The following is a 10,306-nucleotide window of genomic DNA, read 5'->3' on the forward strand; positions in this document are numbered from 1 at the left end:
GGGCGGCCCTGGGTTTGAAGTTCTGGCCTGGGGGGTGGGGGTGGGGGTTCCAGGATACATCCCGCCAGGGTGTGTGCACTAGGCTGATCTCCACACTGGGATTTAAAGTAATTCATGTCAGCCTAGAAGAGAGATAAAGCGGCCTGGGAGAAGTGACTTCTCTTTAGGGAGGAGGCAACAGGAGGCTGCATGAAGGGTAAGGTGATGAATGACCTGACCCACGCAGGGTAAGAGACATAGAACAGCAGAGTCAGACTGTGATATTCATGGTGGGGGGGGCAGCTGATGCAAAGACCCTCTAACAGAACATCCTTGGAGGGTCAGTGTCCTGTGGGAAGGCTCAGGTTCCTGGAAACAGGAAGGGGAAGGAGATGAGCTCAAGCCCTTTGGGGACTCGTGGGCCCAGGAGAAGGAAGGCCTCTGAGACTAGTGATCTACACTACACTGCACTGCACTCCTCTACCCTGTACTACACTACACTGATGTTTGACTTTTGATTTATAAAGATCACCCTGGCAGTTGGGTGTGGGTGTAACCTCAGCATGTGGAGGGGTGTGTGGCAGGAGACTCACCACCCGTTCAAGGCTAGCCTGGTTATATAGCTAGACTTTTTTTCTCTTTTTTAAAAAAAGGGAGGCATTTACCATGTGGGGTGAATAGAAAGATGGCAGACTGAGGGAGTGGGTGTGTTGGGGCGTGGTATAGAGCTTAGCTGTAGACCGCAGTGGCAGCAGCTTGGTTGGAGATGAAGATAGTCAGTATACAGACCAGGATCTGCTGGCTTCTCATAGTAGGTTTGGCGTCTTAGAAGCCTTTTGTTCCCCATTGGGACTGAAGTCAGACTAATAATGGTTTCAGAAACCATTGGTACTAATAGCCCTTCAAATAACAGTGGTTAGACGATACCTCTTTCTTGTCTTGTGGTGTTGAGAATCAAACCCAAGACCCAAGGATACAAGGGTTTTTATTTAAAAGAGCTATGTAGCCCAGGCTGGCCTTGAACTCAGGATCTTGTCTTGTTTTGAATCTCAGTCTCTTGAGTTCTATGATTCAGAAATCTATGTTACCATGCCCAGTATGGTATATCACATTTTTTTCTTAGTAATTTATTACTTTTTCTCTCTCTCTTTTTTTTTTGGTTTTTCGAGACAGGGTTTCTCTGTATAGCCCTGGTTGTCCTGGAACTCACTTCTGTAGACCAGGCTAGCCTCGAACTCAGAAATCCGCCTGCCTCTGCCTCCCCAGTGTGCCACCACGCCCGGCCCATATTACTTCTTCTTAAGTGCGTTGTCATTTCGCCTGCATGTATGTCGGTGTAAGGGTGTCAGGTCCCCTGGAACTGGGATTACAGACAGCCATGAGCTGCCAGGTGGTGCCAAGAATTGAACTCAGGTCCTCTAGAAGAACAGTCAGTGCTCTCACTCGCTGGGCCATCTCTCCAGTCCCTGCATAACACATTTTAAAGCCACTATTTGTGTCAAGCCTCTGGGACTTTACTGCTGCTGTGTGTAAACAGGTCCAAGAAACTCCTCCACACCCCAGGCTGCATCTTCCGGTTCATTGTCTTTCCCCCAAGGTCCCTGAGAGGTAGAGAGAAACCTGGGGCCTGGGAGTGACTTGGTAGAGCCCTGCCCGGCACAGGAGAGGGTCTCGGTGTGGGGGAGCCTACATCCGATGCCCGGGCTAACTATCGGCTGTGCTCCCCAGAAACGGTACCGTGCAGTGTATGACTACAGCGCTGCCGACGAGGACGAGGTCTCCTTCCAGGATGGGGATACCATCGTCAATGTGCAGCAGATCGATGACGGCTGGATGTATGGAACCGTAGAGCGCACCGGTGACACGGGGATGCTGCCAGCCAACTACGTGGAGGCCATCTGAACCCCGTGCCGCCCCGCCCTGTCTTCAATGCATTCCATGGCATCACATCTGTCCTGGGGCCTGACCCGTCCACCCTTCAGTGTCTCTGTCTTTTAAGATCTTCAACTGCTTCTTTATCCCCGCCCCTCCAGCTTCTTTTACCATCCCAAGCCTTGTTCTGCCCCTGTCATGGGCTCCTTCCTCTGGCAGGTTTTCCCTTGGGCCAATCAACTGATTGATTTTTTTTCTCTGGATGGAACAGGCTGGGGCGCTCTGGGGAGGGCGGGATTGTTCTGAGCAGGGTAGGCTCATAGGGCTGGGCTGAACTAGGAGACCCATTAAGGAGATCAGTTAGACTGGGTGTAGTTGCATACACCCTTAATCCCAGCGAAGGGAGGCAGAGGCAGGCAGATCTGCGACTTTGAAGCCAGCCTGGTCTACATCGTGAGTTTCAGGACAGCCAGAGCTATGTAGTGAGGCCCAGTCTCGGAGGAAGAGGGAGGGTTGGTTAGCTCTCAGCTTCACTTCCTGCCTTAGGCTCCTCAGAACCCCTGGCCCAGCTCCCCTGACTCTCTTCCTCCTAGAGCTGGGGGGAGCTGCGTACTCCTCATACCTCCAGGTGTGGCTCCACACGTTCCCAGGTCCCAGGGCTGGGTATTAAGGCAGAGGACCACCATGCGGTGACCTTTCCCCTAGTCCATCTTCCTGACTCTCTGCCTCCTCGGGGCATCCAAAGGAGAGCAGAGTTCCTGCTTCAGGCTGATTCCCTGCCCCTCTGTGCAATCCTCCACATAACAGTGTGCCATTCTGCCCACATACACCTAGGGTGGCCAGAGAGCTCCCCAGAAATCCCAGCTTGGGCCAGATTCTTGCCTTAGTTCTAGGGGCAGCAGCAGCAGGAAGGAAGGAACAGGGTGTTCTCCCCTCCCCGGGCCTGTTTGCTCCCCTCCTCCCTGGCTGGGAGCCTGCAGTGAAGGGTAGAGCAAAGGGTGCCTTTGGGACCTGATTGAACTGTTTCTTCCTGCTCCCCTGGGAAAAGGACTCCATGTCTCCTGTGGCCTTCCTTCCCCAGAACAAGGCTGGACTGGCTTAGAGCTCTGCCAAGCCAGAAATTGGCCAGAGTCCTCTGGAGCCCAGGAGGCCCTCCCGCCTCGCTGGGGAGGTGGGAGAAGGCATCTGGCCTAGACAGGTGCGTTCCTGTCTTTGTGTCTGAGGCTACAGAGTCCGGTACCAGAAGGGCCGAGTCACCTACACTGTGGTACCTCTCACCTGAGGCTCTCCTGTCCTTGAAGCGAAGGAGAGAGTCCAGGGCTCCAAAGCTGGCGGCACCATCTCTGGGCTGGTGCTAAACTCAAGTTCCTTCTTTGCCTCTGGGGCCGGGGACAGTACTCACTCGACGACTTCATTCATCTCTGGGTTTTCTTGTCCCTCCTCCTGGGTCCCCCGATCCTCATCTTTACCCTGAGTCTGATATCAGGTTCCTTTACATACTCAGACCCTGCTGCAGGTGAGGTGTGAACCTGAAGACCTTGGTCAGGCCAGCAACGTGGTTGTCATGAGGGCTTGCTAGAGTTTTGCCTGCCTGGTCGATCCCTTTACTTCCGACCCTCGCCTGGGGGAAGGCAGGGAGTGTTTTGGTGGGCAGCATGGGGAAGAGCCTTGTGGGGGCATCTCAGGAGCCACGGGGGAGGTGCCAGTCCATTCCATTTCCTCTTATCTCAAAGCACAATGTGGTTCTGGGGACCAGAGGGAGCTAGCTCTTGGAGGGCCTGTGTTCAGGAGGTGCTGCGAGCCTCCTGGTTCCTCTCAGCCGAACCTCCCTCCCTCGACGTCAAGTCAGCTGTTCTTCTAGCGCCCTAGAAATGGGGGGGGGACTTCCACACACCTGCAGAGGGGAGAGGAGCTACCTAAGGTGCTGAGGGCCCCCGAGCCTGCTGGAGTCCATACTTTTCCAGAAACATCTACCCCTAGAAGAGCACAGAATCCACCAAGCCCATGGCCCCTTCCTTTGTAAAGGTCTTTTCAGCCAATCCAAACCCAGGAAAGACGGCACATTGGCTAGACTGTGAACTGAACTTTTGTGGACCAATCCTGTAATGCAAGAAGCCCCATGGTGAGCGACATGGATCCTCCCCGGGCTGCTTCCTGTTCTCCCTTCTCACATTCCTTCGGGGACATTTTATTTCCTAATAGCTGGACACAAGACAGAAAGTGCCACCCCACAGAGCCCATATTTAAACAGAAACAGAAGTGACCCTGTGAAGTCCGCCTCTGTCCAACATTTCATCTGTGTGTGAGTGTGAGTATGTGTGTGTGTGTGTGTGTGCGCGCGCGCGTGCGAAGCCACCCACTCATCTTTTATATCGGGTTGTCATCTTTCTTTGGTCTGTTTGGTCCCCTCCCTCCTGGTCTTGTCCTTGGGATCAATTCTTTCTGGCCTGTTATGATTTTGAACATTGACTTGAGCCACAAAGTGAATCTTTATCCTGGTGAGTCAAATAAAAATGTAATTTTTACCTGCGGACTAGGCTTCTTCCTCTTTGACTTCTGAAGTAACTTCTGCGTGTGTCCCGTTTGCCAGGGGACATTGACCTGTCCCTCGCAGTGAACCCTGCTACCACTCAAAGAGAGCAAGACTACTCTAGTTGCAATCCCAGCAGAGGCAGGCGGATTTCTGAGTTCAAGGCCAGCCTGGTCTACAGAGTGAGTTCCAGGACAGCCAGGGCTACACAGAGAAAACCCTGTCTTGAAAAAACCAAAAAAGAAAAGAAAGAAAGAAACCAGAGTCGCTCGCTCTTCCTACCCTGACACTTGCTTTCTCCTTAAAGACATAGCCGGGCCCTTTCCTTTCGTGGTATCACCAGTGACCGCTCTGCCCAGCCTGGGGTACTGTCACGCTCCAGACTGGCATTCCCTGAATTCAGAGGGCCTCTTACACTGTCCCCCCTCTTCAGTTAAGCATCTTCCTTCATTCAAGTTCCTGCTGGCCTTGGGAAGCAGGCTGCTCTACAAGATTTCAAGCCAACCAATGAGCTCAGCCCAGGCGTTCTAGCCCAGTGCTTACTGCCACGTTTGAATTGTAAATCGATAGCAAGTAGGACAGCCCGCAGTGCCATGGAGCCTGGAAAAACCCTCCACAGGGTGGTCTGGCAGGCAACAAGAGGCAGTCTTCCCTCTCCTCGCCCATCTCCCAGCCTTGGGACGGCCCATCCCCAGCCAGCTTGACTGCAAACCCTGCAGCCTCTTGGCTCCTAGGGAGGCGCCTGTGCTGAGCAATACAGCACCCCTGGACCCTGACTCCTGGCCGGCAGCCACCTGGCCGGAGGCTTTGTGGAGATTTCCTACCTGGGTTTCACATGAAAGCATTCTCTAGCCTTGGGAACAGCCGGGAGAGGCGAGGGCTAAGTGTAATCAGGAGAACCGCGTGGCTGAGTAAGCAGAGCGTGGGGAGTGCTTCAGGCAACGGAAGGAGCTGGCAGCTCCCAACAGCAGCCCAAGAGCCTGTGACCCAGTGTGGCCTTGTCGCCTGCTCAGGAGGGCTCCCCTCTTGAGAGTGGGCTAAGTTCCTGTTAGAAAGGGGGTTACTAAGATCTGGAGGCCTGGGCCCTTCAAAGAAAACATTTGGGGTGAGGCTAGAGACGCCAGACCTTAGGAACTGGCCTACAGAATTTCCTTTTTAATAAGAAACAGTTGGTGCACAACACACAGCAGAAAGTATTAAAATACATCACTGTGGGGTGTGGGATTTTTGTAAATGTGATTGTTTATGTATGTGTGTGTGTGTGTGTGTGTACACCAAAGGGCATGTGTGGACATCACAGAACAACTTAGAGGAGTCTCTTTTTCCACTGTGGGCCCCAGGGATTGAAATCAGGTCGTCAGATTTGGTGTAAGTCACCCTTACCCTTTGAACCCTAGCACTGAGTTTTTGTAAGATTTTCCGTTCCCTCAGAAGAAACCACGTGAAAGCCAGCTGTAATGCCAGTGCTCAGGAGGTTGAGAGGTAGAGGCAGGAGAATCCAGTCAAGGGCCAGCCTGGGCTAACTGAGACTATCTCAAGACAAAATAAAACAACAATAATAATAAGACAAAAAGAAAACGAAACTATGCTTGGATTTGCATCTCTAGACACTAGGAGTGGGGTGTGCGGTTTTTTTGGGTTTTTTTTTGTTTGTTTGTTTGTTTGTTTTTTTGCTGTTTTCTCTGAGGATAACACGGGGTATAAGTTCGGAAGATCCAGAGAAAACAAATGGGGGAGACGGCAGCACAGAAGGGAAGGAGAGACCTCCTGTGACAGCTTAGGCTTCGAGTATCTCCCAGACCTACAAGGCAATCCAGTGTCGGGTGGATGGTGAGACTCGCTTTGACTCCTGCCCCCTATTGACAAGTTGTTAAATTTATCAGGCAAGCTCCTGACCACCCTTGAGCTCAGGCTATAAAAGACTTCAGACTGGTTGAAATGACCCCACGTGTGCAATACCCAGCCCAGTGGAAAAACTCACGTCCATGCCCAGGGTCGCCCCACCCTCACCCCGCCTCCCGAGACCCACATGAGACCTTCCTCTCTGTTCTCTGAATTAGCCGATGGCCCACAAAACTGGCAACAATTTGTCTTCTGAGATAGATTACCAGAGATGTGTGAGAGGAAGAAGGAAAAAGGGAGGCAGAAGAATCCATTCCTAAGGGGTCTGTAGAGATCCTCCGCTCACACCTTCCGGAGCAGCCCACTCAGTGCAGAAACTGCATCTAAATAGAGATAGCTTTTTTTTTTTTTTTTTTTTCTTTCCACACAAAGGGGCGGGGCTGGCTTCCTGGGAAGAAATTAAACCTCTCCGGTTTTGCCAGGTCTAAAAGTAGCTGCTCCCTGGTTACCCACCGTGGACTTTGTGATTGGCTGGCCGTGATGGTGGAGGTGGAGAGTAAGCTGCTGATGGAGTTGCAGCATCCCTTAGTCTCGGGTCCCCGGGAGGGGGAGGGAACAGGAAGCGGGAGGGAAGAGGAGCCATTTCTCCGCGCTGACCGATCTCCTCCTTGCAGCTCCCACTTCCCCGGAATCGAGGGGACTCCTCTGCTTAGTTCTGAGCCATGCTGGATATTTTCATCCTCATGTTCTTTGCCATCATAGGCCTGGTGGTTCTGTCCTACATAATTTACCTGCTCTAGTGGCCTGGAGCTGCAGGGGCTGGCTGCGAGGGGAAGGATGGAGATGAAGGGCCGAGCATCCTGCTTGCTGACGCACCGGTGGAGTTTTGCTTCTGGTCATTATTCGGGTATTGATTAAAACAACAACAACAACAAAATGAAAAGAGAGCTTGTTTTTGTATCTATTTGTCATACACATTGACGTAGCATTTCTTGGATCAATCTGAAAATAAGAAAGGCCAGCTTTCTTTGGGAATTGATTTAAAATGTGTTTTCTTAAAAATAAACTTCACTACAAATAAGTAAATAAATATAAATAAAATGCACTAGGTTTTAGGTAGGACGGGAGGGAGTGTGCGGGGAGGTGGGGTGGGGATGGGCGGACAGACTTATTTTCTGATTTCCTTCCAGGTAGATGCAAAACCAAGTTATCCATTCTCTCCTGACAGTGACTGCAGTACATCCTTATGTATGGACAAGGCAGTTTTCAAATCTGTTGGCATAATTGTATTCATTAATTCACCTCTGCCGCCATAACTGCATTCATTAATTCACTAGTGATTAACTCCCACTTGAGAAAAAATAGCAAATGAAACTTCCTTGGGGTAAGGAGTGGGGGAGGTGCCCACTTTCCCCAGTTTTTGGTGTAGAGGAATGGGGAGGATCCTCAGAGCTCATGCTCCAGTAGGGGTACCCCTGCTACAGTTTGCAGCTGACCACTGTGTTTTTGGGTTTCCCACAGCTCCTGTGTCGGGTCCAGCAAGAGGCCTCTTCCCACCAGCAGCAATCCTGAGGCCCATCTGACCTCCTCCAGTGTATCCGGATGTGGCTGACCCTTGGCATGAAGGCATTCTGTGAGGCAGGGGCACTCCTGGGGACACCAGGAGTTAGTCCAAGAACGCCAGCCACTGGCAGCTGCTGCATGCGATTGAGCTGTAGACAGCCAGTATTGAGAATATGGAAGGTTGGGACAGTGAAGTCAGAGTGGAGAATGGCCAAACATTCATATGGTTAGCCTTTCCTTAGGTCTAAATGCAACTGCACATGATGCTAAAATATTCTTTCCTTTCTGCTTCACAAGCAGGCATTCCCTTGTAACCCCAAGAGCAAACACTGATCGGTAATTTACAGTTTGTACAGCCTAAGGTTGTGTGGTTTCCCTTGATCTACAACCCACCTCCACCCTCAAAACTCCCGTTATTTGCATTCTTTAAGATTTATCATTTCTTCCCTCCTTTTCTCATTTGCTCCAGCTCCTTAGTTGATTAGAGGCACAGGACTGTAAAGTCCTTATTCTTCTTGCCTACCTATAAAGCATTGAAACAAAATGGCTATATTAATTTAGAAGAAAAAATTTATCCTAAATAGAAGGGTTTGAAAACTTTTTTAAAAATTTTAAATGTTCCTTTATCTTAAAAAAACAAAACAAAACAAAACAAAAACCTGTTATTTCCTTGTCCAATTAAGGTTGAAAAAAACTGTGTTTTAGGATACAGAGTGGATTTGACCCCAAATCTGTGGTATCTATTATTCCCTTAAAGACTCTATCATAATTGTTTTGGCATTGATTTTCTTTTTTTTTTTTAGGTTAAAATAAATAAGGAAAAAAGAATGAATGAATAATTCTTGTAGTAATATTTTGTTCAATTGCTGTTTTAAGAAGGAATGAGCTGAGTACGGTAGTACACGCCTGTAATGCCAGCACTTGGGAATAGAGACAGAAGGATGAGGAGTTCAAGGCTTGCCTTGACTACATGAGATCCTATCTTCTAGAGAGGGGCTGGAGAGATGACTCAGCTGTTAAGAGAGCACTTGTTGCTTTTGCAGGGGACCCTGTATTGGTTCCCAGCACCTAGATGGTGGCTCACAGTCATCTGTAACTCCAGTTCCAGAAAATCTGATATTTTCTGGGTTTTGCATGCACTGTACACACAAGTGGGGTACAGACATACAGGAAGACAGAACACCTGTATACATAAAATAAAAATAAATAAAGAGAGAGGTTAGAAATTGAGATTGTATAATTTATGCTACAAGTTTGTATCTTAAATTCCTTCCTGGACAAACCTTCTTGTGGTTACCCTGTAGTCCTGGGGATGAGGCAGGAGGACTACCGACAGCAGCAGGGATAGAGCTCACCTCTTCCCATTCTTTATCTCTACAGTGCTCAGGATTAAACCCAGGGCTTCCCCCATGCTAGCCAAGTACTCTACCAGGTCCAGCCCAAGACCCTCACATCTTAAAATTAATGGTGATAGCCGGGCAGTGGTGGCACATGCCTTTAGGCCTAGCACTCATGAGGCAGAGACAAGCAGATCCCTGTTAGTTCGAGGCCAGCCTGGTCTGTAAAGTGAATTCCAGAACATCCAGGGCTACTCAGAGACACTGTAAAAAAACCAAAAACTAAAAAGACACAATCCAGAGAAGAAAGAAACATCAATCCTGCCTAGGTCACAGAGCCATTTCAATGCTACAGCTTTAGTTTATTTAGTTTATTCCCAGACTGGAAAAGATTTCCTATCTCTTCCCATGTTAAAATTCTAAAACAGCCAGGTGCAGTAGCATACTCAGGAGGCAGAGGCAGGCGGATCTCTGAGTTTGAGGCCAGCCTGGTCTACAGAGTGAGTTCCAGGACAGCCAGGGTAACACAGGGAAACCTTGTCTTGAAACAAAACAGACAAATCTAGAACTCTACCTGAGTAACTGTGGACGACTGAGTCGTTACCAGGGCAGGGTCTTGCTATGGAGCCCAGGCTGGCCTCAAATTCACTGTCTTCTAGGCTGGCCTCCTGCCTCAGCCTCCTGGGTATGGAAATTACAGGTGTGTGACCATCTTCACATAAGACTTTATAGTGAAAATTGAACTGCGAGAAAATTTGAGGAGAAAATATATTTATTTACTGCAAATATATATCACCGGTAATTTGTCGAAGGTGTTAGGACATATTAAGAAACCTAATACTATGTGACAACATGGCATTAAGACAAGTAATGGGCAGATTCACTGCTGTGATGAGCATGACCCTGAGCATTGATATATTTAGGGGTAATCTTCAGGGGCACCCTGACATTTCCCTCTCAAGTATTTCTCTGACTCTAGCATAATCTTATTATTTCAAACTCCAGTTCCTTCCCTCCTTCCTTCCTTCCTTCTTCCTCTCCTCCCTCTTTCCTTCCTTCTTCCTTTCCTCCCTTCTCCTTCCTTTCTTCCTCCTCTCCTCTCTCCTTCCTTCCTTCTTCCTCTCCTCCCTCCTTCCTTCCTTCCTTCCTCCTCTCCTTCCTTCCTTCTTCCTCTCCTCCCTCC

General features: G+C 49.6%; 1 protein-coding gene and 1 long non-coding RNA gene across 2 annotated transcripts in view; both read left to right on the plus strand.

Moving 5' to 3' along the window:
- The window catches only part of Lasp1 (LIM and SH3 protein 1), a 39,636-nt gene extending 35,260 nt beyond the window's left edge, over window positions 1–4,376 (plus strand). The window contains exon 7 of the mRNA XM_021212670.2: window positions 1,708–4,376. Within this exon, the coding sequence (XP_021068329.1) occupies window positions 1,708–1,881 (174 nt within the window). The 3' untranslated portion in view covers window positions 1,882–4,376. The remainder of the gene's footprint in view (window positions 1–1,707) is intronic.
- Window positions 4,377–6,852: 2,476 nt separating this feature from the next.
- On the plus strand, window positions 6,853–8,618 carry LOC115065369. Its single transcript, XR_003845155.1, has 2 exons — window positions 6,853–7,130; window positions 7,745–8,618. It is a non-coding gene; the product is annotated as an uncharacterized LOC115065369 (long non-coding RNA).
- Window positions 8,619–10,306: the final 1,688 nt, after the last annotated feature.

This window comes from Mus pahari, chromosome 14, assembly GCF_900095145.1.
Source record: "Mus pahari chromosome 14, PAHARI_EIJ_v1.1, whole genome shotgun sequence".
Classification (NCBI taxonomy): Eukaryota; Metazoa; Chordata; class Mammalia; order Rodentia; family Muridae; genus Mus; species Mus pahari.